This window comes from Hyperoodon ampullatus (assembly GCF_949752795.1).
Source record: "Hyperoodon ampullatus genome assembly, chromosome: 13".
Classification (NCBI taxonomy): domain Eukaryota; kingdom Metazoa; phylum Chordata; class Mammalia; order Artiodactyla; family Ziphiidae; genus Hyperoodon; species Hyperoodon ampullatus.
In genome coordinates this window covers 5,544,229-5,567,057 of record NC_136926.1, presented here as the reverse complement: position 1 = coordinate 5,567,057, position 22,829 = coordinate 5,544,229, and the positions used below count along the sequence as shown (strand labels likewise).

Genomic DNA, 22,829 nt, shown 5'->3' with positions numbered 1-22,829 from the left:
AAGCAGGCTGTGTCTTCTGCTTGTCTTTTTTTTTTTTTTCTCTTGTTACAGCTCTGCACTCCATGCACCCTGACTTACTTGCCTTACTTGATTATCCAAAGAAATTAATCCCGACAGAAAATACTCTTTTTTTGTTTTTTGCTGGCGGTAGGGGAAAAGACATTTTCTAGCAGTTGAATAGCCTAAAGAATTGTCAGAGGGATGTTGAAGTCATCTGAGCCCTTGGTGTTTAAACTCCTAACCCTTAAAAAACAGTCTTAAAGATTCACTGAAGTAGATTCTCTAGGCAGCAGCCACAAAGACTGGACAACCTTTGTTTCCCTTCCTCTCCTTACTTCATGTGTTTGAAAATTACAGACTGCATTAAAAAAATAAGGACGAGAAAGAAAGATAGTCCATGAATGATTTTGGATTAATCCAAGCTAGCCTGGGTTAGTAGTGTTTTATTGTATTTGTCCAGTGCCTTTTCTGCATCTGTTGAGATGATCATACATAGGATTTTTCTCTTTCTTTTTATTCATGTGGTGCATCATTCGTCTTTTAACTGTGCAATACCTGTGGTACATGCAAAGAGAAGAGCAATGAACCCACATGCGGGATCCTCAAAATGACACAATTCATATTTAATAGATCATAACATGCATACGCATTTTAATATGACCAGAGTAGTGGAAATGCTGCACAGAACTAACTCGACTGGTTTCATTTCACTTCTGGATGTGGGCGCCTTCTACCAGTGTGAGCTTCAGCTTGCGGATGTGGAAGGAAAGACTGGCGGGAAAGGAACACTTCTTCCCTTTCTTTCTGTGTCACCCATTTTCAGCATCAGTTGTCTAATGCAGGAAAGTAATGGGACTAAGAATGAACAGGATGGGGTTTCTTGGCTGGTTGTGTGTCATAGAATGCCTTTGCCTTTTTTGCTGCATTTGAAGAAAGTTCTGGTTTAATGGCAAGCTTGCCCTCTCTGAGCTGTCAGTGGCCCTGCTGATTTGTCGTAGATGCGTTACACTTACTTGTACTGGCTTTGTGTCTTGCGGACAGAACTCCCATGCATCAGGGCCACCGGAATTCTGTGCTCACAGGGCATCCAGAACACCATATGCAAATAGGGCACCAGCAGACAAGCAATTCCATGTACCTCCTTTGCTCATGCGAATGCTTCATTGTCCCCTTAGACTTGACTTACAAAGCACAAGTTCAAAGATAAAGCTCTTAAGGATTTCAGAGGTATAGAGCGTGACCACAGGGCACTGAACCAAGCCCGGGCCCTTCTGAGCATGGGGCCCTGTGTAACTGCATAGGTCACATGCCTAGGACACATGTATATACTTCTGTTTTGTATACTTCTGTTTTGTCACTGCCCGCTGAGATCACTTTCGAAGACTCCATATCCTAAAGTAAACATGTTAGCCCTGCAGTGGAGGTTGGTTTATTCTGGGCCCTGGGTTCAGATTCTCCAACTTGTGTTTCGTACAGAGAATGTCAAACTCTAAAAGTAACACACTTCTTCAGGGTAATTAATGAAATGTCTTGTTTGTGGTCTCAGGCATATTCCTGAGTTTTTTTCAACAATAGTACTGGCAGTAAAGAGATCAGCCTTGACTTGGTGTAAATTGTTTCATTTGGGTAATAGAGTAGACTTTTGTGTTGCTTCCTACAAAGAACATCCTTTTTCTTGTCAAAATGGTACCCTGATGATGCTTTGGGGCATCCCCCACTTCATACTTCAGCTAAAGCCCATCTATCTCCAGGCTCCTGGGAAGAGACACATGACATTGGATGAGCCAGTCAGAACGGGCTGCTCTCCCCCCCTCCCCGCCCCTCCATAGTGATTGGTTCAGGGATGGACAAGTGACCAATCAGAGACAAGAAGATGCACTGAGATTTTTTTTTTTTTTTTTCCCCCTGAAACTTCGGGAGAGAGACACATACTGCTTCTTGTTGGATTTTGAAGGAAGGAAAATATGAGACTTGGCGAGGCTAATCTTACTGAAACACGGAGCTTGAGAATGAAGCCAGCTCCATGGAAGAGAGCAGAGTGATAGATGAAAATGCATCTTTAGAAAAAATTAAAAAAATTTTTACTTTCAGTAGTCTTCACTCTTTTTGGCATATAGCACTCTGACTTTTTGACAAATGCATAGAGTCGTGTAATCAGTGCAACAATCAGGATACGTCATCCCATCCCTAATTCTTTGTTTTAAATTCTTAAAGTTAAATCCTAGCCCTGATCCCTGGCAATCACTGTTCTGTTCCCCCATCCCTCCAGTTTTGATTTTTCTAGAATGTCACAAAAATGGAATCATACAGTAGGTAGCTTTACAGGTTGCCTTATTTTAGGCAACAAAATGTGTTTGAGATTTATCCATGTTGTATGTATATCCATCGTTTGCTTTATTGCTAAGTTGTTTTCCATTCAATGGCTGTACCACCATTTGTTTGTTTATCCATTCACCCATTGAAGGAGATCTGTGAAGATGCATGTGGATGACATTGTTTAAACGCTGCATCCAGCCAGACCTGAAGCTAACCTCTCTCTCCAGCTGTGCCTGCCGTTAAATTCCAGTTTTGTTTAGACTTGCATGGTGCGGATTTTCTGTGAATTGAAAGAATCATTTTTGATATCAACAATGGCCGGAGGATGGGAAGGCTAGTCTGAACTAGTGGGAAATCTAAAGCGAAGACACTCCACGTATGACATTCCTACTAATGCAGTCACACAATCACAAGTCGCATTATTGGGTTCCCTCATGGTACGTCCCTGATGGGTGGCAGGAAGTAACACCTTATTTGACACAGAGGGAAAGTGAATCCCAGGGGGATGAAGTGACTTGGTGCATAAATTGAGCTGATGGCAGACGTGAGACGCCAGCCCAGGTGTCCTTTGCCTGTTGTAAGCCTCAGCGACCTCCCTATATCTGGCAATGGCAGAGCTGTCAGGGTTGCTTAGTGAATTTCCCTCTCTTACTTAAACAATCTCTATGGGGTCCAATTTAGAATAAATATAAGTGGAAATTAGAACAAGCTCATCAACATTTCCCACTGTTCAACAGCTGATGGTGCCTTAATAGGAGGTCAAAATTACTGTCACTAAGATCTATATAATCCGTTTAATAATGCTCTTTTTACATCTGGTGCCCCATGGAAACCTCTCATGTTGGCTTAAGAGCGCTTCACTTTGTTTCTCCGAGTGCCTGTATCTCCTTGCTAATGAAAGCACAGCTTACCTTAAGGAAGACATATGAAATTTGTTCCAGCTTTTTAGTAGGCGCAGGATCAAAGCCATCCAAATGGTTAGCCTATACAATGTTGTATTAGTTTGGTATCACTAGCTGCTGTAATAAAGAAACCCCAGCAGTGGCTCAGCACATCATAAAATTCTTTCTTGCTCCCATCTCATGTGGGTGCCATATTTGGCAGGTGGCTCTCCCCCAGGTGGAGACTCAGGTGTCCAGGCTCCTCCCATCTTATGGCTCTGCCATGGCCTGGGGCCTCAGAGTCGCCTGCTTCTCAATGGTGGAAGGTAAAAAGATACGAATTTTGACCTCAAAGTGATACGCAAGACAGGCTCTTATTTCATTGGTCAGAACTAGTCAGATGGCCACGCTGGAATGCAGGATGGTCCCTGGCTGAGCAGCCATATGAGATACAATGGATGGAAAGTTTCTGGTGCTGTCTTTTTTGACAGGTAGCCATCTCTCCCATAGACCCGATGCCTTGTGGTCAAGATTAAGACCACTCTCCCTTTACCCCACACTCAAATTTCCAGCGTCTGTTCAGCGCTGTCCTCCCCTGCTTGGCTAGTTTTGGGTTCATGCAGACAAAGCCTACTCACCCTCAGAGTCATGCATGCATATGGGGAAAATAAAATGGCTCAGGATAACTTTCAAAGAAAGGCAATCGTCTTCCATCCCTCTGTAGCTTTGATCTCTCTCCCTGAAGTCAGCCAGGTCCAGCCATTTCTGCTTTTAGTTCTGTGAGTGGTGATTCTTTTTATCATTCTACATACCATCCCCTATACCTCTACTCCTTGCGTTTAACAAATTTAAACAGCAGCGCTCTCTCTATAAAAGACGAGAATTTAGCTGATTTACACTTCTCCTTACTTTCCTTTCTTACCGGTTAACACTGTATTTGGCTGTAAGTCACAGAAACCCCTGGCCATCATAGCTTGTAAATGGCCATCTTCCTTCTGTGTCTTCAAATGGTCATCCCTCTGTGTGTATCTATGTCCTAATCGCCGTTTCTTACAAGGACCCCAGTCATGTTGGGTTAGGCTTAGGCAAGTGGCAGCTGATGTTATTCCATTGGTTCTTTAATCTCGTGTTGTGGTTCGTCCCTTCTGACTTCCGGCGTTACTTTCTCAGTGTGTACCTTCAGTGTTCATGGTTGCACGGTGGCTGTCTCACCTCCATCCCCTCTCAGGATGGGAGTCCCAGCACCCACACTTTTACACCTGACATTCCCGTCAAGAGTTAATTCAGTTTCCTTAGAGAAGAGCTGAGTTTTGATTGGAGGTAAAGACCAAGTATTCTGCCCTTTACTATGGGTGGGGACTTTGGGAGGAGGGCTGCCTGGACAGGGTGTCCCATCTGCAGAACTCAGTTACTCCCTTGGTTTTCAGGGAGTAAAACCACTTTCTACTCTTGTCCTTACTCTGTGGGCCAACATGGAGGCGAGAGCCCCTTGGAGCTTCCAGTGGGCAGAGTAGTTCCAGCTCAAGCTTTCCTCTGTTGTCTTGCCCATCAGTGCACTTTCATCCACTTACTATCTTCCATAAATTTGTTGAAATATCTTATCTTCAGATGGCCCTCCTCCATTTCTCTTGTTCATAAGTTTATTCCTTTCTGTACTTTTACGCTTTTATTTCTCCGGGGTTTCTGTAGAGATGCAAGGAAATGAGTGTGTTCAGTTTGTTACTTAAAATCAAGTTCCATATCTTTCTTTTTAAGGGAAAAAATGTCAGTATTTCTCTTAGATTAAATAAGCAAGAAGCCATGTTTATTCTAGAAAACTTGAAAACACATAGAAAAATGTGCCAGAATGGACTTCCCTGGTGGTGCAGTGGTTAAGAATCCACCTGCCAATGCAGGGGACACAGGTTTGATCCTTGGTCCAGGAAGATCCCACATGCCACGGAGCAGCTAAGCCCGTGCACCACAACTACTGAACCTGCACTCTAGAGCCCGTGGACCACAACTACTGAAGCCCACGCATTCTAGGACCCACGTGCCGCAACTACTGAGCCCACGCGCTGCAACTACTGAAGCCCGTGCGCCTAGAGCCTATGCTCCGCAGCAAGAGAAGTCACCACAATGAGAAACCCGTGCACCTCAACGAAGAGTAGCCCCCGCTCGCCGCAACTAGAGAAAGCCCGCGCATAGCAGTGAAGACCCAACGCAGCCAAAAAAAAAAAAAGGGATAATGAAGAAAAATATGGCAGACAGTGGCAAGGCATCCGTAACCCCCATAAGCAGACCCTCATCTTCAGGTAAGGGTCTGACTGGGTTTGGGGCAACTTGACGGAGCGAATCTAAAGTGATCCTGAAGACAAAAAAAAAATAGTCAAGATGAACTGATAGAATTTTGATAAAGTAGAGTAATCTCTCAATTATAGGGCTCCCATAACAAAGTACTGCAGATTGGGTGACTTAAACAGCTGAAATTTATTCTCATGGTTCTGGAGGCTGGAGTCCAGGGTCAAGGTGTGGGCAGGGCTGGTTTCTCCTGAGGCCTCTCCCCTTGGCTTGTAGACAGCCGTCTTCTCCCTGTGTCCTCACGTGGTAATCCCTCTGTGTGTGTCTGTGTCCTAATCTCCTCTTCTTATAAGGACCCATCATAACAGATTAGGGCCCACTTAATTACCTCTTTAAAGCCTCTATCCCCAAAATACAGTCACATTATTTTTCAATTAAAAAATCCTTAAACTATGAAGTCAAATAAAATACTTCTGCCGGCTTATTCAGTTGTGTGCCAGTTTCTGACTACTATCAGATTCTCACTTTACATTATACCCCAAAAGAAACTTCAGATGGATTCAAGAATTAAACGTAATACATGCAATTCGATAAGAAGGTAGATCCAAAATATTCTCATCACGAAAAATATCAGTTCATATACCCATCACCTCAGATTCATCATCTGAGGTGATAGGTACATGAATTAGCTAGATTGTGGTGATTTGTTCAATGTAAATCATCAAATTGTACACCTTGAATATATACAACATTTTTTCCTTTTTAAAAATTGAAGTATAGGGGCTTCCCGGGTGGCGCAGTGGTTGAGAGTCCACCGGCCGATGCAGGGGACGTGGGTTCGTGCCCGGGTCCGGGAAGATCCCACATGCCGCGGAGCAGCTGGGCCCGTGAGCCATGGCCGCTGAGCCTGCGCGTCCGGAGCCTGTGCTCCGCAATGGGAGAGGCCACAGCAGTGAGAGGCCTGCGTACCGCAGGAAAAAAAAAAAATTGAAGTATAGTTGATTTACAATGTTGTGTTAGTTTCTGGTGTACAGCAAAGTGATTCAGATATATATGTATATATATCATTTTTCATATTCTTTTCCATTATGGTTTATTACAGGATATTGAATATAGTTCCCTGTGTTATAGAGTGGGACCTTGTTGATCTATTTTATATATACAACTTTTAATGGCCCAAAATACCTCGATAAAAAAGGATTAAATGCAAAAATGTAGTCACACACATGAATATACATATACCCACCCATAGAAACCCACTTGAGGGTATAGGTGAGTATATATTTGATCCTGGGACATTGGGAAGGACCTCTTTGGCATAAGAGAAGTGGTGGATGTCATGAAGAAAAGATTAATACTCTTCCTTATGTTTTAAGTCTTGTACACTGGCCTTGGATGGTCTATGCAGAACATTTGTGCCCCCAGATCTTGCCGGAGAATATAGTCTCAAAACCTCTGCTACTCACCACTTTCTAAAACCTTAGCTGGTTTGGTAAGAAAGCACGTTCATGGAGGAGTCTGAAGGGTCGAATTCTCCTCTAGGATCTTGTTCTGGATTTTATTTTTCCATCAGGCCAGACCTTCCAAGAGCTGTCAGCTGTCTTGCCTCACAATCCTCTGTCCTCTGCATAATCGCCTTTGCCTGACGGTCCTTCACTGTCGCATCCCGCCTTGTGCGGACATTAGGGAACCTGCTAATAAATTCACTGTGTTGTAGGGATGCCATTGTGTCCCTCGGGGCACCACCACCGGAGGAATTTCTCTCAGAGCCAGGAAAAGCTTTGCTTCTTGCTTTCATCTTATGAATGGGGTCCAACTGGTGATCTCATCTCGTGCTTTGAGAGCTGGACAATTCAGAGGCACATTTGCAGTCCCTTTAATCATTGCTGAAGCTCTCACAATGTAGACTTTGCTTGCTAAGCTTTCCTCTGGCAGCAGAACATAGTGGCTAAGGGTGTCAACTCTGCCTGGAGCTTGACAACTTGGATCCAGTTTCCCCTCTGCCACTTACTAGTTCTGGGCTCTTAGGCAAGTCACTTAACTGCCCTGTGCCTCAGTTTCCCCATCTATGAGTGGGGCTGATAATCAAATCCTCATAATCCAAAAATTGTGAAGATTAAAAGAGTTAATACCTGTGAAATGCTTAGACTAGTGCTTGGTACATCATAAGGATTGTAAATAAATGATGACTGTGATGATGATTCTCTTCTTTTCTCATTGCCCTTATTTCTCTATATTTTTTATTATCACTGTAATTTATAGTCATATCTAATCCTTAATGGATTTATTGGTATATGACCCAAGACTTGCCCTCAAGACAATGAGTGACTATTCATTTTTGAGTACCGATACCCGCCTGCTTTTTGAAAGTTCACTTTATGCCACTTGGCTTTTACGAAAGAATTACATTAGTACCATTTTTCACTAACCTGAAAGAAATCTAAAGAGGATTTCCCCTTTTACAAAAAAAGGCGAAAAGTGAAAAGAGTGTTCAGTGTTGGTTTTGCAGTGAGCCTTTACAGAGGTATCGTGCACCCCAACGGTGAGAGTGGCACCACCAAGCTCCTTCCCCGGAACTACATACACTCAGCATCTCAGCATCAAGTCGCCATAGCTTTGAACTGTATGAGCACCTGTGCTTTATCTCCCTTTATTTTGTGCATCGGTTAGCAAGATGTGCTCTAAGGTAATTGCTTCTTTGCTTTGTGCCATTTCGGCTTACGAAAGACTTCACAGGAATGATTTACTTTCAGATAGCGGGGGAAACCTGTATACACAAAGTACCTACTGTGTACCAATAGTGTCTTTGAACTTTTCGTGGTGTTTCTTTCCACTGCTGTTCAGTTGAATCATCTAGAGAACATAGAAACAATTGGGCCCCTCCCCGAGACCATTAAAATGAATTCTGGTGGGCAGGGCTAGGTATAATACATATGTTCTTTACCATGTGTACCTACTATGTAGCCAGAGTTCAGAATCCCTATCTTAGGATGTGGCACCGTGTCTAAAAGGAGTTTACCTTTGTGTGGAGATGAAGTCGGTGTCCACCTCCTCCTGAATCCCACATTCATATTTTCACCTGTCTCTCCATCATCTCCCTTTCACCTTAACTCGAATGTGTCCAAACCAAAGTCCTTATCTTTTTCCTCCAGACCGGATGTTATTCCCATATTCTCTATGCCACTGATAGTTCTACAAACTACAATATAGTACCTAGGAGTTCTCCATGGTTCCTGCTACGATTCTGCAGCCTCTGATGGGGACACACAATTCTGGATTCCTGGCTTCTTCTCTAAAAACTCTCACTTTCCGGGTTTTATTTTGTGTTTCTCTAGAGTCTCCCTGTCTCCCTCTGGACCAAGAAGGAATTATGGGACAGCCTGGAGATCAAGGAATAAGAGTTCTTCCTTTCCCCAGCGGGCTCGATGTGAAGCTCTATAGGGCGGTGGTTAGGGGTGTACACTATAGAGCCAGCTTTTTGGAATCCTGACCTGGAACCATCATTTACTAGACTTAATGCCTCTCTGCTGCTCTTTTCTCTTCTGACAAACGGGATCTCAGTTGTTAAGTTACCGTCTCTTCGTTCCAAACTCTTCTTTTCGTTCTCTGGTCTTTAATGCTGGCGGCTGGAATCTGAAAACCACATTTCTCTTAGCCAGTTGTTTCTTGTGAGCCTCTACTAACGGGGGTGGGGGTGGGGATGCTATAGGAGGTTGCAGGGCTGGAGCTGGGAGAAGGGACCTGCTCTCTCCTGTCCGTTTCCTGTCTGCTTCCTGTCTGCTTCCTGTCTTCTCTTCTCCTTCCTGTTTCCCCCCGGCTTCTGGTCTGCTTTTTATCTGTTTCCTGTCCTTGTGAACAACCCATGTTTGGCCACACAGGGCTCCCCAGTTTGAAATTTGAGAAGAATCTTGGGACAAAGGCGAGCCTCCCTCCAGCCTGAGGACCAGCTGGCCTTGGTGGCTTCATGCCCTCTTGTCTGTATGGTCTCTCCTCTCTCAGCCATGGTATATTTTATCTGATTGAGAAAGACAGAAACTCATCTGACTTTTCCCATCTTACTGTTATATGGGTGGCTTTTGAATTCAATAGTTAAGCATTGGCTGCCTTTTCTTGGTTATGTGATCAGTGACTTGTGTTTCAAATGCAGAGGCGTGGAAGAATCTGGTCCCCAGGGTACAGTGACGGGATACAGTTGGGGGTGGGAGCAAACTGGATGAGGATGTGCAATAAATTCCACCACAGCTGGTCGTTAATGAATAACTCACCACTTGCACTTCTCCTCCTTAACCTGAGAGCGTTTGGTTTGACTTGTTGCATTGGCTACTCCTCCTGAGGCTCCAGGCCATGTGCAGGGGTTTACAGGTAGCAGTGCTTTTCCACAGTTATTGTTACCTTAAAGGTATGGATCTCTCGCTGCTTTGCCAGCAACTGGGTCAACTGTATCTATTTTCCTGCTCTATCTGGGAATCCAGGCTGGTACCTGGGATGGGAGACAGTCACCTGTGACAGTAGAGCGATGAAAGCCTCACTGGGTATGTAGGGATTTTGTCCATGAACCTGGAATAGTGAGCATTGAGTTCCGGCTCCTTCAGCTGACCTGCATATACCCTTGGCCTCACGGTAGAGCCACCAGACCGGTTGGCCCTAGGGCCATACAGAGAAGTGGAAAGCCTTTGGAATTGGACAGAGCTGGTTTGAACCCTAACTTCGACCATGTTCAGATTGCATAATTTCTCTGTGCCTCAGTTTCACCATTTTCCAAAGGGGACTAACTATTCATCTCACAACCATTGTGATAATCAACGGACTTAGCAGTTACATATGCCCAGGTGTGCTTAGCGGTTACGTATGCCCAGGTGTGCTTAGTGGTTACGTATGCCCAGGTGTGCTTAGCGGTTACGTATGCCCAGGTGTGCTTAGCGGTTACGTATGCCCAGGTGTGTTGGCACATCACAAGTGCTCTGTAAGTGCTGTTTCTCCTTTAAGTGGTATTTTTTCCTTCCATGTGAGAAGTGCAGCTCTTTGCTTGGCAAACCTAGCAACCAGCTTAGTGACCACAGCGATGTGATATTTGAGAGGACATGGATGGAGTAATAATGTGATGGACCAGTGATTTGTTAATACTAATGATATCTATTAACAACCCTGGGGAGAAGCCAAAGAAAGGCTCAGAAGGAACACAGAGAGATTTATTCTCTCAAGCATTAAACCATGGCAGTCTTAGTTGATGGACATTTACTCAGCACATATTTGTTTACTTTCTTCTGCTAGGTACTGGAGATTCAGCAATAAACTGGATATCAAAGTCTGTGCTCTCATGAGCTTGAATTTTAATAGAGAGACTAGATAGAAAATAAGTAAACAAGTAAAAGGCTAATTTCATATGGTGACGCTGGCCTTGAAGAAATATAATAGGAAGGTGTGATTAGTGACTGGATGTATTCGTCAGGCTTTAGCCAAGAAAAGAGAAACCACTCTAGTTATTTCCACAGAGGGAATTTAATCAAGGGAATTAGTTACTCGGGTGATGGAAGATCTGTGAAACCAAGTCGGGCATGGTAAACACCTTCTGGGAATGGTAAAGTAATCCAGAAATTACCAACAGCAGGAAGCTGCTACCAATTGGACTGAAGGGACAAAGTGGGGAAATTGGATGATCAGAACCCAGAAGCTGGAACCATCCAGTAGATCTTAGAACTACTGCCTAGGAGAGCTGTATCCATGGTGGGGAGTGTGAAGAGGGCTGGGATCAGAGAAGAGGCACGGTCTCTGCCAGGAAATGCTGGCAGACAAGGGGAGAAATACCTCCCATGCTCCACCTTCTACCAGAGCATCCCATTGCATCCAGAAGCCAGGGAGCAAAGGAGCTTGGGAAGTGTAGTTTCCTGTGATGCAGAGAAGAGCAGGGACAGGGCTGGAGAAACCCTTCCTGAGCTGAGAAATCCTGGTGGGAAGGAGTCTGCTCTGCTCACAGGTGGGTGATGAGCTTTGCAGCAAGTGCAAAAGTTCACAGAGGAAGGCACAGAAACAGGGTGGAGATAGACAGGAAAACACGAGTGTGAATGAACTCCTAGCTCATTTCTCCATCCCAGAAACAACTTCCACTGCACCATTCTGAATGGATATGAATGCTTCCAAGGGCCTCCTTGTAGCTCCTGGCCACCATGACCATGGACATGGGGGTACCCAGATGGTGGCGGCAAATTACCAGCTATTCTTCAGGACCACCCTTTGACAGATCAGTGAGCAGTTTCTCTTGCTGATGGTTTCCAAAGACCTGGCCATCTGGCCCACTGGAAGGAGAGCCTTCTATTCCTGGCTGTGCACGTCTGTGTTGTCTTGTGGGAAAGAGAAGAGACTCAGCTGCAGACATGTCACAGGCCTTGACCCTCAGGTGGGTGACCAGGAGCCACAAGACTGGTACTCAGCTTCCAGGTAGGGCTGGCGACGGTAGTGGAAAGGTTTGTGAGTCTGTGGGCTGCGTTATCTTGGAGCTACAGGTCCCTCCACTCCTGACCAAGGCATGTGCCCAGGAGTATTTTTTGCGTGCCAAGCACAGCAGTGATGTCCACCCACGCACTTTGGGTCACGGAGTCCCTGCCGGGATTCCCAGCGCCCTGGGAGTTGCATCATTCTGGGAAGTTGTTAGTTTCCCCCCGAAGTTCTCTTTGGGGCTTCCTCGGAGCCATCTGCCAGTCAGAGCATCCTTTAACCACAGGGCGTCCGTCTGGAGCACCTTGTGCTCTTGATGAGCCTGCACTTGATTTTCTTCTCGGCTCATAAGGGGGGGCAGTGATGAGAAGCCCTTTGCAGCTGGGCCTCACTACAACTTCCTCATTTTCTATTTATTTATTTATTTTTGGCTGTGCTGGGTCTTCGTTGCTGTGCGCGGGCTTTCTCTAGTTGCGGTGAGCAGGGGCTACTCTTTGTTGCGGTGCGCGGGCTTCTCATTGCGTTGGCTTCTCGTGTTGCAGAGCACGGGCTCTAGGCATGTGGGCTTCAGTAGCTGTGGCACGTGGGTTCAGTAGTTGTGGTGCACAGGCTTAGTCGCTCCGTGGCATGTGGGATCTTCCTGGACAAGGGCTCGAACTGGTGTCCCCTGCATTGGCAGGCGAATTCTTAACCACTGCGCCACCAGGGAAGCCCAAAACTTCCTCATTTTCTGCTCTCAGGACCCACCTTATTCAGTCAGGTGGTAAAAAGCCTTCTGGGAAATCAGCAGACTGAATAGGGCCTCGTTTCACATTCGGGACTCTGGCCACACGGTCTACCTGCCAGTGGGAAGAAGAATGGTGCCACTATATGACATTAGGGGACTAAAGGTAGGGGTGTTAGCTTCTCAGACCCCGGATGTCTGTCTAAGGACAGTCTCTCGTCTTCATAAAATGCTCCTAAATTTGGATGTCATATTTTGTGGCAATCTGGTTTGAGGACAAAATGAGGATCTGGCAGCTGATGTTTATGGCTTTCCATATAAGCCTCAGACAAAATTTATATTGCATTTTGCTTGAGTTATGGTGGGACAGGATTGTAAACTTCACACTGTCATTTCAGATAAAATGCAGGCTTTGGTCATAATAAAGAAGAGAGAAGGCTCAGCTTTAAATTTCTTGTAAATCAATTTTTGAGAGGTATAAAATATCGATATAAATGATAATGAAAAAATAAAACAAGTCCACAATGGAAACAGAGCATATTAAACTTTGCATTTATTTTAATTTCCTTTTCCGCATCTGTAAATAAGTCAGAATTTAAACCTTGCCTTGGGCTTCGCCTAGATTTTATAAGAAGGTAAAATTTGAACCTCTTTCTTCCCAAATCTGGTCAGCTGTGTGCCCACCCATCTCTGCTGAAGGATATTGTCAGGCTGTGGAAGACAGACTTCCCTCGTTGCCATTTAATTTATGGGTAAATTCACCAAGAATTTAACTTCTTGGTTTGGAGAGGGGAAATAAACCAACCAAAAAATAATTTAAATTTCATCTGGAATGGTGTTTCTGCATCGCTTGACATTGTCAAAATACAAATTGCCCCTTGGTGGCGGCAACAGCTAAAACTTTCCTTTGGATGAGGCTTCTTCAAAGTCATCTCTCTTCCTCCTCCGTCTTTGATCCGAATCCTGCCTGATCAATGGGGATGCAATCTGGAGGAAACCCAGGTCTATATTATGAAAGTGAATGTATCATATGCATATTTATGTATGTACATATATTACATACATACAATGTCTAGTATTGAAAATATATTTTAAACAGATGTGGGATAACTTAAATCAAGATTGGACGTCTGTTCTTTCACTTAAGATGTCGTAAGCATTTTCTCATGGTGCTACATATTTGTTGAAATCGTGGTTTTGATGATCACTTAATATCTCACACAGAGTAAGACTTTAATCATTTATATAATCGTTGCCCTCATGATGAGTTTTTAGGTTGCTTCCTGTGTGTTGCTGTTATAAGTCATACTCGTGTTGACGCTTGCACATTAATCTCCTTTCTGATGATCACTTATTTCCTTCTCATGAATTCCTAGGTGGAGAATTATTGGGATGGGCGTTTTGAAGGGTCTGAACGTTCACTTTTGTAACTGCCTTGTGTAGGTTAGCTGTGCCTTTCTCCAAAGTTTGCCCGCTCCTTGGGGGCGTAAACCACATCTGTCTTGCCCCTGTGATATCCCTACCAGGGCTGGAAATATAGTAAGTAAATATATTTAGATAGATAATTGGAGAAATGAATAACACGTCTCCTCCAGTAATTAATCTGACCAGGACTGGCCATATTGATGACACTTGAGAACTTTCTTTCTTTCTTCCCCCCCGACCCCATACACATTTTATTTGGTTGCACTGGGTCTTAGTTGCGGCAGACGGGCTCCTTTAGTTGCGGCACGCGGGCTCCTTTAGTTGCGGGACGTGGCCTCCTTAGTTGCAGCACGTGAACTCAGTTGCAGCACGCATGTGGGATCTAGTTCCCCGACCAGGGGTCGAACCCCGGCCCCCTGCATTGGGAGCGTGGAGTCTTAACCCCTGGACCACCAGGGAAGTGCCTCCTCCCTCAGCTTTACTGAGATATCACTGACTTGTAAAAAGTGTATATGTTTAAGGTGTACAATTGGATGTTTTGATATATGTGTACATTGTGAAATGATCACCATAATCAAGCTAACTAACATATTCATTACCTCCACCTAGTTTTCACTCTGTGTGTGTGTGTGTGTGTGTGTGTGTGTGTGTGTGCGTGTTGAGAAGATTTATTTTAAAATCCATTCTCTTAGCAAATTACAATGTACAATACAGGGTTGTTAGCTATGTCACATTCCAGTATGTTAGCTCTCCAGAATATGGTCATCTTGCTTAACTGAAACTTTGTACCCTTTGACCCACATCCCTCCTTCCTCTCCCCACAGCCCCTGGCAGCCACCATGCTACTCTCTACTTCTACGAATTTGACTATTTTAGATTCTGCATGTAAGTGAGATCATGCAGCATTTCACAGAGAACTTGCCTTCTGAGCACCTTCTTGGAGAAAGTATGCGTCAGCCCCTTCGTGGTTGTATCTGTTTCACAATCTCCTAATTACCATTTTGTCATCCACTAGGAAAGGAAAGCTCACCAAGGACAGCCCTGAAAAGGCCAAAAATTATCTAAGTCAACAGAAAACTGTATTTCACAGAATTTGTAACGGCTGCAGAAAAAATGTTACCAGGAGTCAGAGTCAATGGAGTATTTATTTGCCTTTTATCCTCTGGTGATGCTGTATTGTAAACACTGCTGCCTGGTTTATTTCCTCATGCTCTGGTTGGAAGCCAGGCTCCAGGGGCAGAGGTTTATTTCAGGGCAAGGAAGAATTCTTGTCTGTTCTTGGCCTGATTTGCCAACCCTGGTTCCTGGTGGGCTGTCTTCACTTTGAAGAAGCTTCTTGGGTCTCTGCTCTCTGTGTTTCCCCACTTGAAAGAAACACACACACACATATACATATACGCATGTCCACATATACATGTTTATGTATATTTATATGTATTTTAATTAACAAAGTAATATGTGATTATCATAACAAGTTTTAAGAAGGTAGAAACATAAATGGTAAAAGGCAAAAATCCTTTCTGGATTCTATAGATATACCAAACATAAATATATGTACATTTACATATGTACATATAGAATCTTACAAAATTACCCAAATAGGATCGTATGTGATACATTTATAATTTTTTTATGCTTAATGACAGATTGTGGACATTTTTTCAAACACGCTGCAGCTTCAGTTTTCTTACAGAGCTGCCTGTTACCCCATTGTAAAAGTGTATAGTTTATCTGGTCTCCTCTTAATATAATAAACCTTTGGAATGGTTTAAACTAGTAAATAATAATAATGATAGCAGGTAAAGATTGAGCATTTATGTGTGTCAGCACTGTTCTAAGCCCTTCATATTTATTAACTCGTTAATCCTTACAATCATTTCTAATTATATCCTACTTTATATGAGGACGTTTGAGGCACAGAGAGGTTAAGTAACTTGCCCAAGGTTGCTCAGTTAGGGAGTGGCAGAGCCGGGATTCAAATCCAGGCTTCTGGCTCCAGCACATAAAATAAGTTTGTCTGCAATTCAAAAGGATGCTGCCGTGGACATCCTTGTAGATAAACAGATCTTTATGGATTCTCACTCGTGTTTCGGAAGGAGAGATTTCTAGAAGTGGGAATGCTGAGCCATCGCTTCACCCTCCTTTCAAAAAGAATTAGGCGATGTCTAAAACATCCACGTGGACACCCCATCCAGGAGGGATGAGAAGAAGCATAAATATCAAAGTAATCAAGCATTAACACGTCATATACAATGGTCCAATGCCTGGTTGTACAGTGGGCTTGGTAGGTGTGCAGCCTACTCTCTGGGGGGTGATTACAACAGAGATGACCACGATCCTCTGAGTTCGGGGCTTTGCAAGAGCAAGAGGGTGCGACGTTTTCCCTTCCGGGGGGGCGTCATTCAGTCACAGGACGATTGGATCAGTGGCCCACGGGGCTCCTTCCCACCCTTGCCCTGGTTATTTTGGAACACACTTTATGTGATGACAGGACTTTCACCGCGAGGAGTCCCAGGAGTCGGATGGGCGTGGCCAGTGGGCGGTGTGTTGTGTGGACGGGTGGAGGCGGCCCTGCGTGAATTTCATTACGTCTCCGGACGCGGCTCTCATTCTTCCTCTGCTTCCGTTTCTCGTGCAGTGACGGAGAGCCGCGCCATCGTGGACAGCCTGCAGAGGTTTTCCTCGCTGCCTGCTTACCTTCCCACGAGCTTCCACGTCTCTAACGCAGAGTCCTTCTTCCTTAAAGAGGCCAAGCAGGACGTCACTCGGAACTGCAGTCTGCAGGCCCGGGTGGAGTCGTTCTTCATCTACCGAGCCAGGAGCCCCCCGATGGTCAATGCCAGCTACGGGCCATTTTCAGTCGAGAAGACGGTCCCCCCGGAGCTCCTGCTGACGTCCGCACCCTTTGGCAACACGGACCAGTTTCCCTTCAACTGGAAGTTGAAAGCCCACATCCTCGGTAGCTCCATCTACTCCAACAGACCCAAAGTGCAGACCTTGTTCTACATCACCGGGAGGGGCTGGGCCGACGGCGACCCGGCGGCACAGCTCCCCTGCGTCAAGATGTTTGCTTTCCCGGAGGCCAGGGAAGTGGCGGCCAGCTGTCGGCTGCAAGGGACCCCTGGGCTGTGTGTGGCCGAGCTGGAGGTGCTGCCCGAGTGGTTCAGCTCTGGGCTGGACCTGGAGCCCGAGGAGGAGATCCCAGCCCTGCTGGGCGGCACGGCCATGGAGCTCTTCTTCACGCTGTACCCGGCCGACCAGGCCGGCCAGTGTCCCCTGGAGGAGGACAGCAAGTGGGAGAACAACATCCACTGGGGCCAGGACAACCCCCCGCCAGCGCCTCCAGCCCGGGAGAGGATCGGGAGTGTCGTGGTCTACCCGACCCAAGACGATCTGAGGTGGTCCCTGCTGAGCCTGGACGAGAACGTCGTTATCTCCGTTCCTCTGAACCTCGTCCGGGAAGGGGACACCGCCACCTTTTTGGTCTCTCTGGCCAGTGGCTCTGTGGCTGACCACTTCACTCTTAGGTAAGGGGCTGTGCGGGGTTGGATGGGATGGAAATCAACTCTTGATCATCAATGAGTTGTTAGTCTGTCAAGTGGCTGTTGATGCTTTGCTGAGGATCCAGCATCGTGAGGAAACTTACAAACATAAAATAAGACCCATCAAAGCAACACACCAGACACTGTAAAGCAGAGTACTTGGGGGTGGGCCCTGGGCATCCCTGTTTTCTAAGCACCCCCTAAGTATGATTCTGGTATGAAGCCAGGATGAAAACTTCTGCTTTGAGAGCAGCAGTTCGGGCTGTGAGGTCCAAGTTTGTCCCCTTCAGGCTCTCAACGTGATAGTCTGAACCTCTTATTACCCCCTTGATGTGCCAGGCAGAATCCCATAATGCCCGGAAGTGGACACCTTGTAAATGACTTCCAATTTCTAAATCCATGAAGGAGCTTTCTGAGACAGTGTTTCCCACCTTGCAGCTTTTCATCAGTAAAGAATGCTTTGTCAAAGCAAAGCAGCTGTCTCTCTATATGACAAAGATTTGGTTTTAGGATTGCAGAAAGTGAGGAACGTCTCTGCGCTAGGGGGACAAACCTGTCTTTAGCTTATTTTGCTCACATAGGTTCCTGGGTAGCAGTAGGAAGCAGCAGTAGCTCTGCTACATACTGGCTGTGTGACCTGGGGCAAGTCCCCTAACCTCTCTGGGCTTCAGCTTCCTCTTTGGTAGGATGGGGATAATGATGGGATCCATCTCCCAGGGTTGTTGTGAGGATTACACAAGTTAATAAAGTTCTTAGAATAGTGCCTGGCACATGAGGGGTCTCCACCGAATGTTAGGCTGTGGTGTTTCCCGGTCCTCAGACGCCGAGCTGGTAGACATATAAACTGCAGTGCATGTGGGGCTTTGTTTTGCTGGGTGCAGGTGAGGAAAAATAAGAATTAATCGTGAGTCCAGTATGGTCCTTCTGATTCTGACGGAGGCCGATGTACCAGATCACGTCTGTTTGGAGGTGCGCTTGTTCAGAGCCTGGCAACAGGATCCCGAGGCTCTGGCAGATCCCAGGTGGGTTTAGTAGCCCACAGGAAGCGGGCTTCCTATTCGGAGCCCCTTGAGTTAGTCTTGGTGGTAAAACTGATTCCGAGATTGATGTGGACCCAGCCCTGTGCTAGTCACTCCACTGGTGGGGCTGGGATGGTCTAAAACCCAGTTCTTGCTCTGCAGAGATTCTTCCAATGCAAGGCAGTGCAAGCTGCTCACTATAGACCAAGAATGGCCAAGGGATGGTTTCTGCTTTCCTGCTCCTCCCTCTCCCAAGGCAGACGTGACCAGTCAATTGCAGCACCTCAGCACTCCCTCTGCTGTGGCAGACATTACTAATCTACTGCACTGAGCTCAGAACTCCAGGCAGCCCCTACCAATTCATGTGAGGTAGAGGGTATGACACTTAAGACTGAACTTATTTGCCATCCCTGATGTAGAGAGAATGTTGTTGGGTGAGAAGTTTGAGGAAAGGGAGAGCAGGTGGCCTGGTGGTCAGGGAAGTCTGGGACCCTGGCTGGGAAAGGCATTTCAGGACAGGGGGAATGTCATAAACAGTACTGGGTAACTTTCACTGGGGACTTAGAATGGTCCAGGCCACATTCTAAGTTGTTTACATGCCTTAACTCACTGAATTCTGACAACAAACAACTCCAGGAGGCAAGTATGGCTATCATCCCCATTTTCCTGAGGCACAGAGAGGTTAAGTAGCTTGCCCAAGGTCACACAGCTAGGGAGCAGTGAGTGTGAATCCTGGTGGTCTGTCTCTAGAGCCTGTGCCCTTCACCCCCATGGCCTACTGCCTTTCGAAGACAGGAGGGGGCAGCTGCCGCACCCCCAGGCTGCATGTGGCTCAGTCATGCCAGAGCTGAGGGTCAATTTAGGGAGGGAGAGGCTGCTGAAGAGGATCCAGCATCCACAGTGTAGAGGCTCCTGAAGTGTTATCTTCATGGTGGGTAGAAACGCCTCAAGTTTTTTCTTTGCCACAGAAGTTAATTTTAGAGCTGAAATGGACTGTAACACTGGCTTTCCCTTGAGAGGTCATATCGTGAATTGTCAGTCTCCAGGAAATAGTAGCCACAGGGCCTTTAGTTGTGGGGCCTTGGGACTGTCCCAAAGGAAGAACATCTAGCCTAGAGTTTGCAAACTGGTGGTCATAGCAAATCTAGGCCACAGATGTATGCTTTTTTTTAAAAATTTCTTTTTAAAGCTCATATGGCATCCCTTAAAATATTTAAAAGAATTGCCAACCTCTAATAATAGGGAGATCTCATGTGTCATTTACTTGGAAAGTGTTGAAGATTTGGTAACTTGGCAACAGTTGGCTGTAGTTAGGGAGTGGCTTTCCCCTTTAGATGGATCATGCATCGCCTAGTTCACCCCAGTCCCCACTACACCCTATTGTCCCACACCTGGCCCATTGCACTCACTTATCTGGCTCCTGTGAGCATTTAAGAACTCCTGATATAGTGTTGAAAAAAGGGGGATGCAACACTTAGAAGAGGGGCTAGATTCTAATCTATGAAGGCAGGCATCACCGACTCATTCACTGTGTGTCAGGGAGACAGAAGTGGTCAGTTGGTGCATCACAGGAAATGAAACATCCCCTCCATCATCACCAGAATTATTTAGTGAATTAGTTGCTTCATGTAAAGCAATTAGAAGGGTGCCTGGCACCCTGCAGATGTTCAGAAAGTGTTAATTGATACTATTATTGACTATAATTGATGCTGTTATTCATACTATTATGTGTTAATTGATACTATTTAAAAAATTTTTTATTGGAGTATAGCTGTTTTACAATGTTGTGTTAGTTTCTGCTGTACAACAAAGTGAATCAGTTATACATATACATATATCCACTCTTTTTTAGATTCTTTTCCCATATAGGCCATTTCAGAGTATTGAGAAGAGTTCCCTGTGCTCTACAGTAGGTCCTTATTAATTATCCATTAATATTTTACATACAGTAGTATGTATATGTCCATCCCAATCTCCCAGTTTATCACCTCCCCTTCCCTCCCTGGTAACCATAAGTTTGTTTTCTACATCTGTGACTCTATCTCTGTTTTGTAAATAAGTTCATTTGTACCATTTTTTCAGGTTCCACATATAAGCGATATGATATTTGTCTTTCTCTGTCTGACTGACTTCACTTAGTATGATAATCTCTAGGTCCATCCGTGTTGCTGCAAATGGCATTATTTTGTTCTTTTTTATGACTGAGTAATATTCCATTGTATGTATGTACCACACCTTCTTCATCCATTCGTCTTCCATGTCCTGGCTATTGTAAATAGTGCTTCAATGAACATTGGGGTGCATGTATCTTTTTGCATTATGGTTTTCTCCAGATGTATGCAATCGATACTATTAATTCATGCTTTTTAATAATTATGTATACTGTGCCAGGCTCAAGTTGTATCTCTCATTGTATTATCATGGGCACTGTACAAAGTATTCATGCCCATTTTATGAATGTGGAAACTGAGACTCAGAGAGGTTACGGGTTACCTGCCTGAAGTTGTGCAGTGGGGAAGCAGTGGGACTGGGGTATGGGTCTGCATGCAGGAGTTGAGAACTCCCTTTTAAAAACACTCTTTTCGGCTGTTCTGCTTGTGTAGGTGGGGACTGAGCTTTACCTCTCGAATCTTTCTGGGTCAGCATCTAGAGTTTCTTGTCTTTATGCCTTCCTAGATAGGACTTTCATTTCTTTTTGTTTGTTTGCTTACAGAAACTTTATTCACGTGTAAATGATATGACAATAAATTTGATTTAAAAAACCAGTATGTAACTATCAATTGCATTCTTATACAAGGATAAAGTTCTCATTTCTTTTACTGGAGTGTAGTTAATTTACAATGTTGTGTTAGTTTCAGGTGTACAGCAAAGTGATTCATTTACACATACATACATGCATATATATGTATATATTCTTTTTCAGATTCTTTTTTGTTATAGGTTATTACAAGATATTGAGTATAGATGACTATTATTTCTTACGCTGTACTTTATGGCCAGAGAAGACTGCACTGAAATTATGGCAATAAACGAAGATCACCCAAATGAGGACACACAGAGCCTATTTATCCAGAGCTTGCTGTATGGCAAGGGGGTCAGTCGCCATCATTGGCGTGTGGCAGAGACTCAAGGGCAGATGGGGAAGGGGGGATGTTTTCCATGGAAACAGGGAGGCTCAGGTCTGCTCCGACTGTTGCCGTGGGGAAGCTGCAGGTAGGCTCCCTAGCAGTGAGCATCTTATGTGACGGATCTGGGGAGCGTATTTGGCTTTTTTCTGGTTGATCTTGAATTGCAAGCAGAGGCTGTAAAAAGGGCAGCTGACAGTCGTGGATCAACTTCAGACCTTTCTGGGCTGCTTGTTGCCGAGGCTGGGTTTGGCTTTTTGGCTTGGTTGCTGCAAGGTTGTGGGTCAGATTTTTATTGTCATATATGGTCTGGCTGTTGTCTTTTTGTGTATTCAGGCTCTCAAAATAAAACAGTTTTTGGGCCTAGGGGAACGTATTATTTCCCAACATAACTGATTGTCTGTTTTAATCATGTCTTTTATGAATGAAATGTGACATACTTCATTCCGGCTCAGATGAGACCCCGGATCAAAGCGTGAACGTGCACAAGATTCGCTGAGATCTAATTTTAGAGCTGAAGATGTATGGACAAGGGACAGATGTGTGCAGTTTTCATGTGTCACATTGCTATTTCTGACTGCATATTGTACTGGGGCCGGTTTAAACAAAAGTTCGATTGGTTATTCTTTAACACAAATAGATTCTGTTAAACGCTAGTATCTAAAACTGACCCTATATTGAAAAGCCTTTTAGCAAAGGGTTAAAAAGTGTGGTTTGGAGGGGTTGGGGGCTGCTGGCAGGGCAATGCTAGGCTGGATTCGGGGTAAGTCTTTCAAACCAAGAAAGTTTGACATGTTATGAAAATTTCCCCACTCCATCTATAATGTCTCCAAGGCTGAGAGTGATCCTGAGAAACTTTATCCCTGATTTATGAAAATAGCTCTTTCTCAGCTCACATAGAGACCCTCCTGGGCTGACCTCTCATCCTGTTAGGCTGTGGAGCCCAGTGGTTAAGATTGTAGACCCTGCGGCCAGACATCCTGGGTTCAAATCCTGGCTCTACCACATACCAGCTGGGTGACTTTAGGCAGGTTACTTAACCTCTCTGTGCCACGGTTCCCCCATCTCTAAATGGGGGCAGTTTA

General features: G+C 45.1%; 1 protein-coding gene across 1 annotated transcript in view; it reads left to right on the top strand.

Moving 5' to 3' along the window:
- The window catches only part of TMEM132B (transmembrane protein 132B), a gene marked incomplete at both ends in the record, with an annotated part of 376,262 nt that overhangs the window by 134,583 nt on the left and 218,850 nt on the right, over window positions 1-22,829 (top strand). Inside the window, one exon of the mRNA XM_079717037.1 lies at window positions 16,697-17,585. Within this exon, the coding sequence (XP_079573163.1) occupies window positions 16,697-17,585 (889 nt within the window). The remainder of the gene's footprint in view (window positions 1-16,696; window positions 17,586-22,829) is intronic.